This window comes from Budorcas taxicolor, chromosome 22 (assembly GCF_023091745.1).
Source record: "Budorcas taxicolor isolate Tak-1 chromosome 22, Takin1.1, whole genome shotgun sequence".
Lineage (NCBI taxonomy): Eukaryota > Metazoa > Chordata > Mammalia > Artiodactyla > Bovidae > Budorcas > Budorcas taxicolor.
The window spans coordinates 24503643-24522859 of NC_068931.1; the positions used below are offsets into that span (position 1 = coordinate 24503643).

The window sequence follows — 19217 nt, forward strand, 5'->3', positions numbered from 1 at the left end:
ATGTGCCTATTGGCCATCTGTATATCTTCTTTAGAAAAATGTTTACTGCTGTCCTAATGCAGTAATGAAACTAATGCAACATTGTAAATCAATTATACCCTAATAAGAATTTAAAAAAGAATGTAACAAGATGACAGGACCCCCCCCTCCAAAGAAGTCTATTCAGCCCCTTTGCCCATTTTTAAAAATTATGGTTGATTTACAATGTTGTATTAATTTCTGCTGTACATCGAAATGATTCAGTTAACATGTACATACATATATATTCTTTTTAAAGATTCTTTTCCATTACAGCTTATCAAAGGATATTGAATATAGTTCCTTGTGCTATACAGTAGGACTTGTTTATCCCCTTTGCCCATTTTTAAATTGAGTTGTTTGTTTTTTTGTTGTTGTTCTTGAGATGTATGAGTTCTTTATATATTTGGTTATTAACCTCATATTGAGTATATGATTTGCAAATACCTACTCCCATTGGGTAAACTTCCCTGGTGGCTCAGAGGTTAAAGCGCCTGCCTGCAATGTGGGAGACCTGGGTTTGATCCCTGGGTTGGGAAGATCCCCTGCAGAAGGAAAAGGCAACCAGCTCCAGTATTCTTGCCTGGAGAATCCCATGGATGGAGGAGCCTGGTAGGCTGCAGTCCCTGGGGTTGCAAAGAGTCAGACACGACTGAGCGACTTCACTTTCACTCCCCCTTTCACTCCCATTGGGTACGTTGTCTTTTTGTTTTGTTGATGGTTTCCTTTGCTGTACAAATTATGTAGTTATGTATACATGAACTTTAAACACATCCACAGATGAATAACAGTTGAATATAAAGGTAAATTATTAAATTTAAACTTTCCTATATACCAGAAACAAATCTGAAAAAAAAGTTTATTTAAAAATAGCATTCATTGAGCATAAAATATAAAATATCTAGAATAAATGTAACAAATGGCATGCACAGCCTCTATTAAGAAAACTATGAATATTGCTGAGAGAATTTGAGAAGTGCTATATCGATAAATGATGTTAATGGCTTAAAAGGCTAAATTTTGTAACATTCTCTCCAAGTCAGTCAGTTCAGTTTAGTCGCTCAGTCGTGTCCGACTCTTTGCAACCTCATGAATTCCAGCACGCCAGGCCTCCTTGTCCATCACCGTCTCCTGGAGTTCACTCAAACTCACGTCCATCGAGTCGGTGATGCCATCCAGCCATCTCATCCTCTCTCGTCTCCTCTTCCTCCTGCCCCCAATCCCTCCCAGCATCAGAGTCTTTTCCAGTGAGTCAACTCTTCACATGAGGTGGCCAAAGTACTGGAGTTTCAGCTTTAGCATCATTTCTTTCAAAGAACACCCAGGACTGATCTCCTTCAGAATGGACTGGTTGGATCTCCTTGCAGTCCAAGGGACTCTCAAGAATCTTCTCCAACACCACAGTTCAAAAGCATCAATTCTTCGGTGCTCAGCCTTCTTCACAGTCCAACTCTCACATCCATGCATAATCACTGGAAAAACCATAGCCTTGACTAGAAGGACCTTTGTAGGCAAAGTAATGTCTCTGCTTTTGAATATGCTATCTAGGTTGGTCATAACTTTTTTTCCAAGGAGTAAGCGGTCTGTAAATTGAATGCAGTCACAAAATCTCAACAGGTCTCTTTCTGGAGCTTGACAAGCTAATTCTAAAATGTATGTGATGTATGCATGCAGCGAAATATAATTCAGCCTTAAAAAAAGAAGGAAGACTGCCATATGTGACAACATGGATGAACCTGGAGAGCATTATTATGCTAAGTACTAAAGAGGTCACAGATGAATACTGCATGATTCCACTTGTGTAAGATATCTATAATAGTTACCTTTGTAGAAGCAGAGACGTTGATTGGTAGGGACGTGAGGGGAAATGGAGAGCTGTTTTTCAATGGGTGTGAAGATTTCCTTATGCAAGATGAGTAAGTTCTAGAGACCTGCTGTGCATCACGATGCCTACAGTTTACTGTAATGTACACTTTGTTGTTGGACTCTGTGCCACCATGGACTGTAGCCTACCAGGCTCCTCTGTATGGGATTTCCCAGGCAGGAATACTGGAGTGGGTTGCCATTTCCTTCTCCAGGGGATCTTGTACACTGAAAAATTTCTTAAAGGATAGACAATCATGTTAAATGTTACTTTCACAATAAAAATGATATTAATAAAATTGTTGCTTTATTTAGGAGTGTACTGCCAAGTAGGATTCACCACTTGGCCCCTGGTGAAAGGACTGCTCACTACCTAGTACCCTCTTCTACTCCTCACCCTCTAGCTTTCCAACAGGACATTCTGAACGGTCATTCATTCCAACCACGACAGCTACAACCACCCTTTCCCTTTAGTTTGACAGAGAAGCAAGAGCTAGAGAGAGAAGGGAGAAGGTTTATGATCTCTAATAATTAATGAAAACAATAAAAATGGAATATTTGGACCCTTGCATGAAGATAATAATGGCTATTTATGAGTGAGAAGATTATAAGTGATTTTTTTCATTTTTCAATTTTTCATTGGTGTTGTATGATTTTTCTACAATAAAGTATTTGACCAACAAGAGCAAATAAAATGTCTTAGTTTTTGTAGGTGAAAAGATAATGATTTTATTTTGGTCATATTAAATGAGATACTGAAGTTATTTTCTTCAGTAACTTTTGTACATCATTAGTATTGATACCTGTCAGAGTATATAAGAAACCTGAAACTTTGCTGTGCTAAACAATAGACTAAATAGTGAACAAAAATTAATATAAAAAATGTTTATAATCTTTTCCATGGGGATGGTCTTGATCCCTGTCTCCTGTACAATGTCACAAACCTCATTCCATAGTTCATCAGGCACTCTATCTATCAGATCTAGGCCCTTAAATCTATTTCTCACTTTCACTGTATAATCATAAGGGATTTGATTTAGGTCATACCTGAATGGTCTAGTGTTTTTCCCTACTTTCTTCAATTTGAGTCTGAATTTGGTAATAAGGAGTTCATGATCTGAGCCATAGTCAGCTCCTGGTCTTGTTTTTGTTGACTGTGTAGAGCTTCTCCATCTTTGGCTGCAAAGAATATAATCAATGATTGTCTTGGGAGGCCTTACAAATAGCCGTGAAAAGAAGAGAGGCAAAAAGCAAAGGAGAAAAGGAAAGCTATAAGCATCTGAATGCAGAGTTTCAGAGAATAGCAAGAAGAGATAAGAAAGCCTTCTTCAGCGATCAATGCAAAGAAATAGAGGAAAAGAACAGAATGGGAAAGACTAGAGATCTCTTCAAGAAAATTAGAGATACCAAGGGAACATTTCATGCAAAGATGGGCTCCATAAAGTAAAGAAATGATATGGACCTAACAGAAGCAGAAGATATTAAGAAGAGGTGGCAGGAATACACAGAAGAACTGTATAGAAAAGATCTTCACGACCCAGATAATCACGATGGTGTGATCACTCATCTAGAGCCAGACATCCTGGAATGTGAAGTCAAGTGGGCCTTAGAAAGCATCACTACAAACAAAGCTAGTGGAGGTGATGGAATTCCTATTGAGGTATTTCAAATCTTGAAAGATGATGCTGTGAAAGTGCTACACTCAATATGCCAGCAAATTTGGAAACCTCAGCAGTGGCCGCAGGACTGGAAAAGGTCAGTTTTCATTCCAATCCCAAAGAAAGACAATGCCAAAGAATGCTCAAACTACCGCACAATTGCACTCATCTCACACGCTAGTAAAGTAATGCTCAAAATTCTCCAAGCCAGGCTTCAGCAATACGTGAACCATGAACTTCCTGGTATTCAAGCTGGTTTTAGAAAAGGCAGAGGAACCAGAGATCCAATTGCCAACATCCGCTGAATCATGGAAAAACCAAGAAAGTTCCAGAAAAATCATCTATTTCTGCTTTATTGACTATGCCAAAGCCTTTGACTGTGTGCATCCCAATAAACTGTGGAGAATTCTGAAAGAGATGGGAATACCAGACCACCTGAGCTGCCTCTTGAGAAATCTGTATGCAGGTCAGGAAGCAACAGTTAGAACTGGACATGGAACAACAGACTGGTTCCACATAGGAAAAGGAGTACATCAAGGCTGTATATTGTCACCCTGCTTATTTAACTTCTATGCAGAGTACATCATGAGAAACGCTGGGCTGGAAGAAGCACAAGCTGGAATCAAGATTGCTGGGAGAAATCTCAATAACCTCAGATATGCAGATAACACCAGCCTTATGGCAGAAAGTGAAGGGGAACTAAAAAACCTCTTGAAAGTGAAAAGGAGAGTGAAAAAGTTAGCTTAAAGCTCAACATTCAGAAAACGAAGATAATGGCATCCAGTCCCATCACTCGGAGAAGGCCATCGCACCCCACTCCAGTACTCTTGCCTGGAAAATCCCATGGACAGAGGAGCCTGGTAGGCTGCAGTCCATGGGGTCGCTAAGAGTCGGACACGATTGAGCGACTTCACTTTCACTTTTCACTTTCATGCTTTAGAGAAGGAAATGGCAACCCATTCCAGTGTTCTTAGCTGGAGAATCCCAGGGATGGGGGAGCCTGGTGGGCTGCCGTCTATGGGGTTGCACACAGTCGGACACGACTGAAGTGACTTAGCAGTAGCAGCAGCAGCAGCAGCAGCAGGTCCCATCATTTCATGGGAAATAGATGGGGAAACAGTGTCAGACTTTATTTTGGGGGGCTCCAAAATCACTGCAGATGGTGATTGCAGCTATGAAGTTAAGAGACGCTTACTCCTTGGAAGAAAAGTTATGACCAACCTAGATAGTATATTCAAAAGCAGAGACATAACTTTGCCGACTAAGGTCCGTCTAGTCAAGGCTATGGTTTTTCCTGTGGTCATGCATGGATGTGAGAGTTGGACTGTGAAGAAGGCTGAGCACCGAAGAATTGATGCTTTTGAACTGTGGTGTTGGAGAAGACTCTTGAGAGTCCCTTGGACTGCAAGGAGCTCCAACCAGTCCATTCTGAAGGAGATCAACCCTGGGATTTCTTTGGAAGGAATGATGCTAAAGCTGAAACTCCAGTACTTTGGCCACGTGGTGCGAAGAGTTGACTCATTGGAAAAGACTCTGATGCTGGGAGGGATTGGGGGCAGGAGGAGAAGGGGACGACCGAGGATGAGATGGCTTGATGGCATCACGGACTCGATGGACCTGAGTCTGAGTGAACTCCGGGAGTTGGTGATGGACAGGGAGGCCTGACGTGCTGCGATTCATGGGGTCGCAAAGAGTCGGACACAACTGAGCGACTGAACTGAACTGTTTATAATCTACATCAGAACTACTCTAAAACCTTTCTTTGATCTTTCTGTGGTCTGATTGTTTTAATTAGCCATTAAGTACAGTGGCTCAGACAGTAAAGCGTCTGTCTGCAATGCAGGAGACCCGGGTTCGATCCCTGGGTTGGGAAGATCCCCTGGAGAAGGAAATGGCAGCCCACTCCCGTATTCTTGTCTGGAAAATCCCATGGACCACGGAGCCTGGTAGGTTACCGTCCATGGGGTCGCAAAGAGTAGGACACGACTGAGCGACTTCACTTTCACTTCACTTATATTAGCATGCATATTTTTATTTCTAGGTAATGGAAATATACAAACAAGTTCATGGAGAACTTCTAGAAGCCATAGACAGTCTTGAAAAAGCCAAACTCAGAGTTAAACAAAACAGAATAGAAATGGAAAGGGATATTCGTGATAGTGAAATAAGCATGGCTGCCTACAAGTAAGTATTTTCCACAAATGTTATTTATAGCATTTAAAAGGAAAATATTAATTAAAAATGTGATATATATTCCTGTATGAGAAATTCAGATAAAGAGAAAGGAAATGATCTAAATTTCCGCATCTGTCTTTTTACCAAGTTAATATATAAATTAAAATATATGTCTTTTACCTGTTTTAAACTACTTGTGTATAAATTCCTAAAGCAGTATTTTTCTCTGTCATTTTAAAGCTCTTTTACATATTTCCGAATTGCCTAAGGATATGCTATTATAATATATATCCCTGCTAACAATGTAAAAGAATTACTATTTGAAAAAGTATTCCAGGATGGGATAGCATCAAATTATATAGCCTTGTGTGAATTATAAACATAGCATATCATTAATTAACTCATATTTATTTGCTTTCTTTAGCCTGGAATATTTTAAATGCACATAGATTAATTATATTTTGTGTATTATTGACTTTCTATTACATTTCTGATGTATTTGAATTTTATAACATCCATCTAGTTCTTAGTTTGGTTTTAAATTATTTATGTTTCTGTGTGATATAAAAATATTTATTTATTCAAACATCAATCATTTAGTATAGAAAAAGTCACATTCATTATGGAGCTAGATTCAAATAAATGTAAGTAAAATAGAGAACAAAAATTTATACATTTACCTGTGATCTGGATAACATGCACTTATTAAGATGTTTATATTTTCTCATATCTGATGTCTATTTCAATAATGTGCTTACTTGTGTATCTTTTGCTATTTTGTTCATTGTTTGGGGATTGTTTTTATAGATTTTTTTGTCCCTTTATTCTATCTTGTTCTCTTGTAATTGATGACTATCTTTAGGGTTATGTTTGGATTTCTTTTTTTCTTTTTTATGTTTATAACCATCGTAAATTTTGGTTTGTGGTTTCCCTGAGGTTTTTCTCTAGCCATCTATATCTTTATACTTGACTGTTATAAGTTGCTGATCCCTTACTTTCAAATGCTTGTAAAGAAATCTGCGTATGTACTCTCCCACCTTACAGTTACTGTTTTTGGTATCATATTTTCCATCTAATGATTTTGTATGTTCCTTAGCTGTTGATTGTGAATGTATTTTGTTATATTGCTTTTGTCTTTTAACATTTCTAATAACTTGTGTGTAGATGATTTCTACCTTTACCGTATGATTGCCTTTATCTATTCCCTTTTTCATTTTGTAATTTTTATGTATTTAATTGTGGCCTTTTCTTTTTTGCTTAGAAAAGTTACTTTAACATTTCTTTCAAGGCTGGTTTGTGATACTAAACTCTTTTAGGCTTGGTTTTCTATCTGCTCATCAAATCTGAATGAGTGCCTTGCTCAGTATTTTTGATTGTAGTTTTTTCTTTCATCACTTTAAATATATCATGCCACTCCTTCTGGCCTGTGAAGTTTCTTTTGAAAAGTCACCTGATTGCTTTATGGGAGTTGCCTTATATGTTATTTGTTGCTTTTCCCTTGTTGCTTTTTAATATTTTCTCTTTAGGAGCTTCCTAGATGGCTCAATGGTAAAGAATTCCTCTGACAAGGCAGGAGGCATGGGATCGATCTTTGGGTTGGGAAAATCTCCTGGAGAAGGAAATGACAACCTACTCAAGTATTCTTGCCTGTGAAAATCCCATGGACAGAGGAGCCTGGCGAACTATAGCCCATGGGGTCATAAAAGAATCAGACATAACTTAGTGATTAAATAACAACTTGATCTTTAATTTTTACAGTTTTAATTACAGTGTGTCTCAGTGTGTTTCTTTTTGAGTTAATCCTGTTTGGTACTCTCTTTGATTGCTGGAGTTGGATGTCTGTTTCATTTTTCATGGTTGGGAGGTTTTCAGCTATTATTTATTCATATATGTTCTCAGCATCTTTCTCTGAGTCCTTTCAGAACACCTATAATGTGAATATTAGTGCACTTGGTATTGTTTCTGAAGTCTCCAAAATTGTTCTCATTTCTTCTCATTCTTTTTTTTTTTTCTGTTCAACACCAGTGATTTCCTCTCCTTTGTATTCTAGCTCACTGACCCACTCCTCTGTATCATTGAGACATTTATTGATTCATTCTGATATATTTTGCATTTCCATTTATGTATTCTTCATCTCAGTTTGGTTGTGCTTTAGATTTTCTAACTCTCTTTTCAAAACTTCTAACTTCTTGCTCTGTATATCCATTCTTCTTCCAAGCTTTTTGACCATCTTTACAGTCACTACTTTTAACTCCTTCTCAGATAGATTGCCTAGCTCCACTTCACTTAGTTCTTCATTTGGGATTTTATCTTGTTCCTTGTTTGGAATGTATTCTTCTGTCTCCTCATTTTCCCTAAATTGCTGTTTGTTTGTTTTTCTGTGTATCTGGTAGGTTGGTTACATTTCCTGACTTTGTAGAAGTGACCTTTTGTATGTGTCTTATGCATCCCAGTAGCACACTCCTCTCTCCTCACCCAAACTATATGCCCTAGGGTATTCCCTATGAGGGCTGCATGGGTCCTGCTGCTGCTGTGGTGGGCTGCCTGTTTTGGGCACCCTGATAGGCTTGTTTGGTCCCCTGTCTGATGGGTTGACAGGCTCTACCTTGTGTGGAGGCTGATGACTGCTAGTTGTTGAGACTGGGTCATGAGGTCACTGGCTATGGAAACCCAGGGAGCCCTGGGGCTAGTGCATGTACACTGGTGGGCAGAATCACAGTCTAGAAGTTGTTCTCCGGTTGTTGCCTGCCCACAGGTGGGTGGAGCCAGGTCTTGGGCTTAGTTCTAGCCTACCAATAGGCAGAGCTAGATTGTGGAGTCTGGTTGCAGGACCCAGGGATCCAAGAGCTGGTGTTAGATCACTGGTGGAAGCAGTGGTGACTGACACAGTTGAACATGGGGCCTAGGGTATCCTCAAGCTTGTGTTGGCCTCCTAATAGGCAGGGCCAGGGTCCAGTCTGTTCCAGGGCAAGTTTTGGGCTGCTGATGGGCAGGCTGGGTCCACATGACGTGGGGTCTTGACTTTCTTGAGTCTGATGTCTACTCTGTGGTGGATGAGGCTGGTCCAGAGGCTAGAGCAGGCTCCCTGGAGGGCAGGACCAGGGCCCTGGGGATTCTGGGACTTGTGCCTGCCCACTAGTGTTAGAGTTGGGTTCTAGGCCTTCTGGAAGGCAGAGCCATTTCCAGAGGTGGCTGAGGGCTCAGGGGTCTTAGGCAGCTATCTCCTGATGGAGGAGACTGTGTCCCTGCCCAGTTAGATGGTTGTCCTGAGCTGTCTCAGTATTGGCACATAAAGGCTGTTGGGTGGGGGTAGGTCTTGGTGCTTATGAGCTAAAAGGAGGATTCCACAATGGTAGTTGCTAGTACCAGTGTCCACATGGTAGATGGAGCTCTACAAATTACTGCCACCCATGTCTTTGCTCCTAGGGTGGGCTGCAGTTGCCTCCTGCTCCTGGCCTAGGATCCTTTCAAATTACTGTTTCTGCCCTGGGTCCCACAGTGTGTGAGGCTTTGTGTGTGCCATTTAAGAGTGAAATCTGTAATTCTTTCAGTTCTCTGGGACTCCCAAAGGTCAGCCCCCTTGGCCTTCCAAGCCAAATGCTCTGGGAGGTTTGTCTTCCTCGTGCAGGACTCCCAGGTTGAGGAGGTTGATGTGGGGCTCAGACCTGTTATTCTTTTAGGAGAATCTCTGCAATGTAATTATGCTCCAGTTTATGGGACAGCCTCCCAGGGGTATGGTAATTGACTCTATCACTAGTCTACTCCTACTCATCTCAGTATGATTCCTTCTTTATGTCTTTAGTTGTAGAAGAAACTTTTTGGTAGGTTGGTCTTTTGCACTGATGGTTGTTCTGCAGATAGTTGTGATTTTGGTGTGCTCATGAGAGGAAGGTCTTTCTACTCCACCATCTTGTCCTCTCTCAAAACATATATTATTTAATGAATGCAATCATTTTCATAACTCACCTGATTTGTTATATTTGCACTGTCATTTAGTTACATATGTTTTCCAATTTTCCGCTGATCTAGGAAAGCCTTGTGCTATGCTAAGTCACTTCAGTCATGTCCAACTCTGTGCGACCCTATGGACTGCAGCCCACCAGGCTCCTCTCCATGGGATTCTCAAGGCAAGAGTACTGGTATGGGTTGCCATGCCCTTCTCCAGGGGATCTTCCCCTCCTAGAGATGTTTTCTGATTTGCCACTAATATAATAAAGCCTCAGCTGAGACAACTGGGGAGATTTGACTCTACTCTGTGTCTCCAGTCTGTTAGAAATATTCTCAGGACACTAGGAGAGGAGTAAGAGCAAGCAGGCACACTCAGACATGAACTTCATAAGTCTCTGATTGCATCCTTTTTTGGTAACATTTAAATGACTACAGCAAGTCAAATGACTAAGGTCAAAGTCAGTTAACAAACCTACAAAGTTATATGGCCAAGAAGTGGAGGCAGGAACTTCAGTTGAGACTGTAATGCTTTCAGTTTTCTATACTTTTTTTCTTATTTTACATATCTTGAAGCTGTTGATTATGTTTCTGTATCTCTTATTTTAATCATTTATCTGTTTCTGTCTCTGTACTTATATACGATACATATATTCAACATTCCATTAATCTATTTGGCATAAACAGATGTTCAGTTCAGTTCAGTTTAGTCACTCAGTCGTGTCTGACTCTTTACGACCCCATGAATCACAGCACGCCAGGCCTCCATCTAGTCGATGATGCAATCCAGCCATCTCAACCTCTGTTGTCCCCTTCTCCTCCTGCCTCCAATCCCTCCCAGCATCAGAGTCTTTTCCAGTGAGTCAACTCTTCGCATGAGGTGGCCAAAGTACTGGAGTTTCAGCTTTAGCATCATTCCTTTCAAAGAACACCCAGGACTGATCTCCTTTAGAATGGATTGGTTGGATCTCCTTGCAGTCCAAGGGACTCTCAAGAATCTTCTCCAACACCACAGTTCAAAAGCATCAGTTCTTCAGTGCTCAGCTTTCTTCACAGTCCAACTCACACATCCATACATGACCACAGGAAAAACCATAGCCTTGACTACACGGACCTTTGTTGGCAAAGTAACGTCTCTGCTTTTGAATATGCTCTCTAGGTTGGTCATAACTTTCCTTCCAAGGAGTAAACGTCTTTTAATTTCATGGCTGCAGTCACCATCTGCAGTGATTTTAGAGCCCCCCAAAATAAAGTCTGACACTGTTTCCACTGTTTCCCCATCTATTTCCCATGAAGTGATGGGACCGGATGCCATGATCTTAGTTTTCTGAATGTTGAGCTGTTAGTGCATATTAATTATAAATGAAACATTCTACATCTTGTAACATTTTCTAAAATTTTTGCTTCTCAATTTTGAATATAAAAATTAGCTGATGATTTTTATAGATAATATTTAAATAGGGCCCAAAGGCATATTTTTATTAATTCCTTTACTCAGTATTATTTATTGCATCATATAAGTTACTTGCTAATTTTCTTCTCATTTAAGCATATTTTCTAAAAGTTCTGTTATAAGCATTAGCGAGTCATAAATGATTTACTAAGTAAAATGTTAAAGGTATGTTTAATTTCCCTTCATTATTTTTTTGGTTTGTTGGGAATTAGTAGTCATATAGAAACACAATTATATGTGCTATCAAATGCATAGATTGATGATTTTTATCTACATGTATATGTATATACATTCATGTCACCATGCCTCAGGTTAAGATATAAAAAGTTTCCAGGATATAGAATTTTTTAAAAAATTTTCCTTCTCAGTTCATACCATCCCCTGAAAGAGGGAATTACCATTCTGACTTCTATTACCATGATTAGTTTGGTCTGTTCTTGAATTCCGTATAAATGAAAAAAAGCATATATTCTTTTGTGTCTCGATTGCTCTACTTTATAGTAATTCTTAAAATGTAAAATGATTCTTCCCATGTTATTCTTCTAAATTTATTTCTGATTTAGCAAATATGAGAATAATGAAATCCAAAGTATCAGTGGGGGCAACTTTTGCACTGAAAAATTCTTGAAAGGCTGAGGAATTGATCACATTAGTTAATGCTTTAAGAAATAGAGATGAAGAGATAACTTAAGATAATGCTTAGTTCCTGCATTTCACGGGGCAGGGTGACTGCTCACTTCTTACTCAGTCAAAATCTATAGTTTATTATCTGCACTGGGGAAATGGATAACATTGAGAGAAGAAAAATTAACTTCAAATGAAGAAAATTGAACCACACATGTATGTTTTAAATGCTGAGACTCTCAACCATTCATTATTGATCTGGAAGATCATACAATTCTGATAGGAAACCTGTATTCTCCAGGTTTGAAAGGGTAAAGAAGAATCTTCTTGCTCATTTGTTTGTTGCTTTAATTTTGATTTCTGTTGTAAGATTATATCTTTCAGTTTAATTTGACTCTACTCCTAAAATTAGTGCATAAGAGTCTGGGCGAATTCAATAAACACACCATATATTTATTGGTCACTAGCATTTATTTTCTTGTGAATTCTTGTTTATCTTATCTGCTCATTTGTCTATTGGGTAATTTTTCCATTCCATATTGCATTGAGAATTTTATTACATGCAAATGATTTACTCTTTAATCTCTTATATGGGTTTCAGGTAAATCTACCAGTCTATTATTTTGCTTATGGTTTCTTTAAAAAGTTGGGCTTATCTGTATTACTTGTTAATATTTTCTACAAATGATATTTTTGTCATTTTCTCATCGTATTTTTTCATGCATTAAACTATAAGACCATACTTGAAAGTGACTTTTATACTTGGAACCTGTTTTGTTCCTACCAGATAAGATAAAGGATTATGTAGTTTTACAGATTAACACTGGTCTTTTTTGTGAAAGGTCGCCTAGGAACAAAAATCTTAGCAATTACTTTTCCTTAAGTAAGCCCCTTATTTTCCTGAACTGCAGTTTACTCCTTTTTGCTACTGTGACTGTCAGGGAGACAAGACAGTAAACCAGAGGTTTATATATTTTTAAAATTTTTAAAAGGTTTTTTTTGATGTAGACCATTTTTTCCCCATACTTATTTTTTTTGAATTGAAGGAAAACTGCTTCATAATATTGTGTTGGCCTCTGTCACACATTAGCATAAGTCAACCACAGGTATCCATGTGTCCCCTCCCGCTTTACCTCCCTCCCACCTCCCACCCCTTCCCCCCACTCTTGATATGGACTATTTTAAAAGTTTTACTGAATTTGATACAATATTGTTTCTGTTTTATGGTTTTGTTCTTTGGCTGTGAGGCTTGCAGGATGTTAGCTCCCTGACCAGGGATCAAACCCGCACTCTATTGCACTGGAAGGCGAAGTCTTAATCACTGGACTGCCTAGGAAGTCCCAGAGCTTTAATAATGCATGGTCTGTCCACTTTTACAGCTTCTTCTCTTCTCTTCTTTTTTTCTGCTTTTTTAAAATTGCCCTTCCATCCCTGTACTATCCAGGCTCTGAATCAAAGGTACTTCTTAGGTCTCCCACTTGAAATCAAATCAAATGGTAGCTTTTTTTAAAAATGTACAAATCATTCACTTTTCTTTCAGTTCTTTCCATCAGAAACATAATATTTTTTTCCTCCCTATTTACTTCTTTATACCTAAGTAGTACTTTTCAGGAGCTTCTTTGGGTTGAAAAACCTTTAGAAATAGATAAATTCCTTTGATCTATATTGTTAAGTCAGGAGCAAATCAAATATAATTTAAAATATAGTTTCTCCTTCAATGTGGATAAAGTCAACTGTGTTTTTTCTCTTAGGAAAGAGATAGATAAACTTAGCAATCTGTTTAATTTCTACTGTACATCAATAGAAAATATTAGTATTAATATTGAGGAGAATGAAGAGGCAGTGACCGAAGTATTGAGGGAAACAAAGTCATCAAAAAATGAATTAACTGCTTTAGAAAAAATGGTAAGTTTTCATAACTAACATTTAAAAAAATACTGACATTAGCTTTGTACTGTGGCTACTTGAACTTGTAATTTAGAGTATTTATTTATATATTAATATATATATATATTAATATTGAACCACCTATGTCACTATGGGGCTTCCTTATTGTTTTGTGTATATCTCTCTTTCTATTCTCTTTTTCTTTCCTCTAATTAACATCTTTATTTCTATACTTAATGTCTATATTAATAAACTTGTATAATGAGTTTTGATTATCTGTTATGATGATGAATCCCTTAATTTTATATTTCCTTTTGAGTTTTAGGTTATTCTTTTATTAGAGTTATAATTGGAATCACATTCACTTATGGATTACATGATACAGATATGAAATCTGTATGATAGGATTCTTAATCATAAACATGATCTATCTCTCCACTTATTTGGGTAGTTTTACTAAATTGGACCGTAACCAATTTCTTGGAACTTTGTCAAAGGCAAACTCTGTCTTCAAAATCAGTCTGTGATCATTCTTAGACAAATTAACTCTCTGTCTCCACTAAATGTTAAGTTGATTTTTAATGTAAATACTTTTTTTTAATACAGGTAGTACATGCAGTATGTATTATTTATATTTCCTTAAGACTGATTTGTTTAATACTATATAGGTAACTTGCATAAATTTTTGATTTTGGAAAAATGTTTTCTCTGATAGTAGAGTGCAGTTCTAAATAGGTTTATTTTATAAATTGTGATAGTTGTGTTATTTAACTGTTTTATATTTCTGATTTATTTTCTGACTAATATATCAATTGCTATGAAAGCTATATTAAAATATATCTCAGTATGATAGCGTATTTCTTTATTATTTCTTAATTATTTTGCCTTATATAATTTGAAACCATATTTTTAGATGAAACTCACGTTAGAATGTTTAGAGTTGATTTTTTTCTTAAGATGTATTTTGTTTACATGTTTTGGGGCTACTAATTGTTAGAATTTTTGGAACACATATTACATTTACTGGATGTGAAGCATAATCAATATTATTAGATTCTTCAGGAACAGTTTAAGGGCCATATGATCTTTTCCTGATATATATTCTATTTTTCATGTTATGTCTATATTACTTAATAATTCCTATGTTAGGATAATTTCTCATTAATTTATACAATAAATGTTTGATAATATTCCAAGTTTAATACACAGCTTTTTCTATTTATCAGACATCTCTGATTTGGCACTGTTTTGTTTCTTGTTACTAAAGTATATCTTCTATAAGCTTCTTTAGTGAGTTAGATTTGATATTCTCAGAATTTTCTTTCCCTGAAAATTTCATATTTTGCTCTTATTTATGCAGTGTAGGGAATATGCACCTGAATTAAAATTGGAGTAATTTACACCACTGCATAGGCAATGTAAAATAATCCAGAAATAAGCAAGCCTGAAAACACTGAAACACACTGGACTGAAGTGTCAAAAGAGATGAGATGGGATGAGGGAGTTGGAAGAAACTGATCTAAAATAGGTAGATTTAGAACCACACTGTGAACTCATGGGCTGCAGCACACTAGGCTTCCCTGTCCTTCACCATCTCCCAAGTTTGCTCACACTCACATCCCTTGAGTTGGTGATGCCATCAACCAACCTCATTCTCTGTTGCCCCCTTTTCATCCTGCCCTCAATCTTTCCCAGCATCAGGGTCTTTTCCAGTGAGTCAGCTCTTCCGATTAGGTAGTCAAAGTATTGGAGCTTCAGCGTCAATCCTTCCAGGGAATTTTCCAGGGAATATTTTGAATATTCCAGGGAATATTCAAAGTTGATTTCCTGTAGGATTGACTGGTTTGATCTCCTTGCTGTCCAAGGGGCTCTCAAGAGTCTTCTCCAGTACCCTAGTTTGAACGCATCAATGATTCAGTGCTCAGCCTTCTTTATGGTCCAACTCTCATATCCATGCATGATTACTGCAAAAACCATGGCTTTGACTATATGGATTTTTGTTGACAAAGTGATATCATGGGATTTTTAATACACTGTCTTGATTTGTCGTAGCCTTTCTTCCAAGGAGCAAGCATCTTTTAATTCCCTGACTGCAGTTACTGTCCACAGTGATTTTGGAGCCAAGAAAATGAAATCTGTCACTGTTTCTACTTTTTCCCCATCTATTTGCCAAGGGACTCTCAAGAGTCTTCTCCAAAACCACAGTTCAAAAGCATCAATTCTTTGCTGCTCAGCTTTCTTTATAGTTTAGCTCTCACATCCATACATGACTGCTGGAAAAGCCATAGCTTTAACTAGATGGACCTTTGTCAGCAAAGTAATGTCTCTGCTTTTTAATATATTGTCTAGGTTGGTCATAGCTTTTCTTTCAAGGAGCAAGCATCTTTTAATTTCATCGCTGCAGTCACCATCTTCAGTTATTTGGGAGCCCAAGAGAATAAAGTCTGTCACTGTTTCCATTGTTTCCCCCATCTATTTGCCATGAAGTGATGGGACCAGATGCCATGATCTTAGTTTTTTGAATGCTGAGTTTTAAGCCAAAGTTTTCAGTCTCCTTTTCACCTTCATCAAGAGGGTCTTTAGTTTCTCTTCACTTTCTGCCATTAGGGTGGCAACATCTGCATATCTGAACATCTGTTATTGATGTTTCTTCTGGCAGTCTTGATTCCAAACTGAGCTTCATCTAGCCCTGCACTTCACATGATGTACTCTGCATATACGTTAAGTAAGCAGAGTGATAATATACAGCCTTGATGTATTCCTTCCTGATTTTAAACCAGTTCGTTGTTCATATCCAGTTCTAGCTTACTTCTTGATCTGCATACAGATTTCTAAGGAGGCAGGTGAAGTGTCAATGTTTAACTCTTCTCATCCTCTCAATCCTACTGCTGTCTGACTGAATCCTCTCATTTTAAACTTCAACATGAAAGGAGACAGATTCTTGGAAATTGAGGAAAAATCACTTTACCTTGTGAGTCTAGATAACACTTGATGAGGTAGAATGTAGTAGAGTGCAGACACTGAAATAAAATATAGTGTTTTCAAATAGTTATGAGCTCAGTTGTCTAATCATGTTGAAATTTATCATTCATAAAAATGTCACTGTTAATAAAATATTGTCAAAGAGGGGAAATTTATTCACTAAACCTAAAATAACTTTTTTTTATCATTTCTAAAAATGGCAAGTCTGGTCCTTCATAACATAATATTATTTTGATGAGATATTATGAATGTATTTACAAGGTTAGTAATGTTTTTCAATTATAGAAATCATTTGTGAACTATCATATTTTATAGAGCTGATGAGAGCATGATGAAGTTTAGATACATTTTTTCTGTGTTTTGCTCATTATAAAAAACTTTTGAGCTGTATTTTCAAAGTGGGCATATTAAACACTCAATTAAAAGCAATGTTGTGCATCACTTCCAGGCATTGTTTTTTGGTATGCAATCGGTACTTTTAGTTCTAGAGAAAAATAAAAGATTTGTGCTGCCTAATTGCACATACAAGCTAACTGATCTTTTAATATTTCAGGGCATATCATGCTTTCAATTTAGAATCTTTGCTTCATTAATGTATACTTTTCTGTATTTGTATTGTCACTGTATCTAGGAAAACAGATTTTTCCCTTCTCATTTCTACAAACAATAGCTCCTATAAAGTAGAAACCATTTAAAAATTGGTTAAGTACTTTAAAAAAGTTGTCAAGATCAAATTCATCTTAAATGTAAAAATAAAGCTGCTTTTCTATGACTTTTCCCAATGTTGTCTTTGAAGTCTACCTCTCCCATAGCTCAGGAATCTCTGTTAATACCATTATCTGCAATTCTTTGTTTCTCGTAGTATTAAAGAAACAGCCATCTACAGTTCATTTTATCCAAAATGAACTTAATAAAGTAATACAAAATAATACCTTTCAAAGATACATAAATTCTTTGTGATTTTCATATTTTATTGAACAATTATAGCTGTACAAAAATTTAATTTCTAATATACTTTACAGATAAAGGTTGTAAATAAGTGAATTACTTTTGTGTATGTGATATTTTTATATTTTTAGATGTTGTCTTTTTAGTATAAATTTAATATTTATTGCTAAATTATTGATCTAGGGTAATATAAGCACAAATCCAAATACCAAAAAATACCTATTACAGTATACCTTTTGATTAATGTTTTTTCTCAAAATCTTTCAAATTAAATAATTTTGTATTACAAATAAGGCAGCAATTGTTATTGATGCTATTAATTTACTAAATAGGAAACCAGTCTAAAAAAGCTAAGTGGGACTTCCCTGATGGTCCAGGGGTGTGGACCCTGCTTCCACGGCAGGGGTACACGGGTTCTAGCTCTAGTAAGTGAACTAAAATTCCTCATTTCATGTGGTAGGGCCAAAACATAAAATCTAAAAAATAATTTTTAAAAAAGAGCTTTAAGAAGAAAAGAAGCTGAATGATTTTTCTCATACAAACAAAGTTGTGTTACAGTGAAACTGCAATACAATTTTTTATTATTGTTTTATTCTATAGTTTTTATGAGTTATATGGACAAAATGTGATACTGTATAAAATTACACATTGCTAGTTTTTTAGCCATAGATTTTAATCTCTTTATTTTATTGTATAGCATATGTATAAAATATTAAGTAACATCTATGAATTTGGCTTTCTTTATTTCAATTTTTATTTTAGAGAAATGGTTCATGTTATCTAAATATTGATTTCAAACATATGCTTGCTATCATTTTAAAGATTTTAAAAGTATTCTCAGGTTATAAAATCTATCAGGAATAGATGATTACTTACACAGAATACTTTGTAAGCATCTCTGAAGATGACTTTAAATGGTTTCTCATTTGACCTATTGAAACAATGTATTATATTAAAATAAAACCATTTTAAAATTCCTGGGGTGAACTCTACTTGGTTATGGTTTATTGTTCTTTTAATTTACTGCTGAGTTTGATTTGTAATTATTTTATTTTGGATTTTACATCCATATTCATAAATCAGTCTGTATTTCAGTGTTCTTAATTTGTGCTGTATTTGACAGATTTTCTTATTAGGATTATGCTGGCTTTTTAAATGAATTGTGAAGCTTTTCTTCCTTTCTTATTACCTGGAGAATTAATATAGATTTAAGTAAACTTTTTCTTAAAAAACTTTAATAGGATACCTCGGTGAAAAATGATCATTGTTTTTATTTTTTTAATTGTTTGAATTATTGCTTTATTTTTATGGACAGTTGTTTTACTTTGTCATGATTAGTTTTATTAGGATATATATTCCCCCTTGATATCTCTATAATTTTTGATGGACCTAGAAATAATCAAAGTGGATTAAAATTTTCAAATCTAATATAACATTTTATAAAATGCTCTTTTATACTCATCTCTTATTTTTAATTATATGTGTATTTTTCCCTTTCTAAATGAGATTCTTCAAATTTTTAAAAACTGAATTAAAAAGTAGAGGTGACTCTTGGATTAGCAATTCTACAATCTGCCAGCTTCTGAAATAGTAATGTATGTTTCTGTAGTTATAGTTTTCTTTTTATTTCTTTAGGCTTATTCTCTTTATTTTTACTTTCTCCC

General features: G+C 36.4%; 1 protein-coding gene across 1 annotated transcript in view; it reads left to right on the forward strand.

Moving 5' to 3' along the window:
- CCDC178 (coiled-coil domain containing 178) overlaps positions 1–19217 on the forward strand; it is a 374413-nt gene that overhangs the window by 56746 nt on the left and 298450 nt on the right. The window contains exons 8-9 of the mRNA XM_052660209.1: positions 5581–5723; positions 13488–13641. Of these exons, the coding sequence (XP_052516169.1) occupies positions 5581–5723; positions 13488–13641 (297 nt within the window). The remainder of the gene's footprint in view (positions 1–5580; positions 5724–13487; positions 13642–19217) is intronic.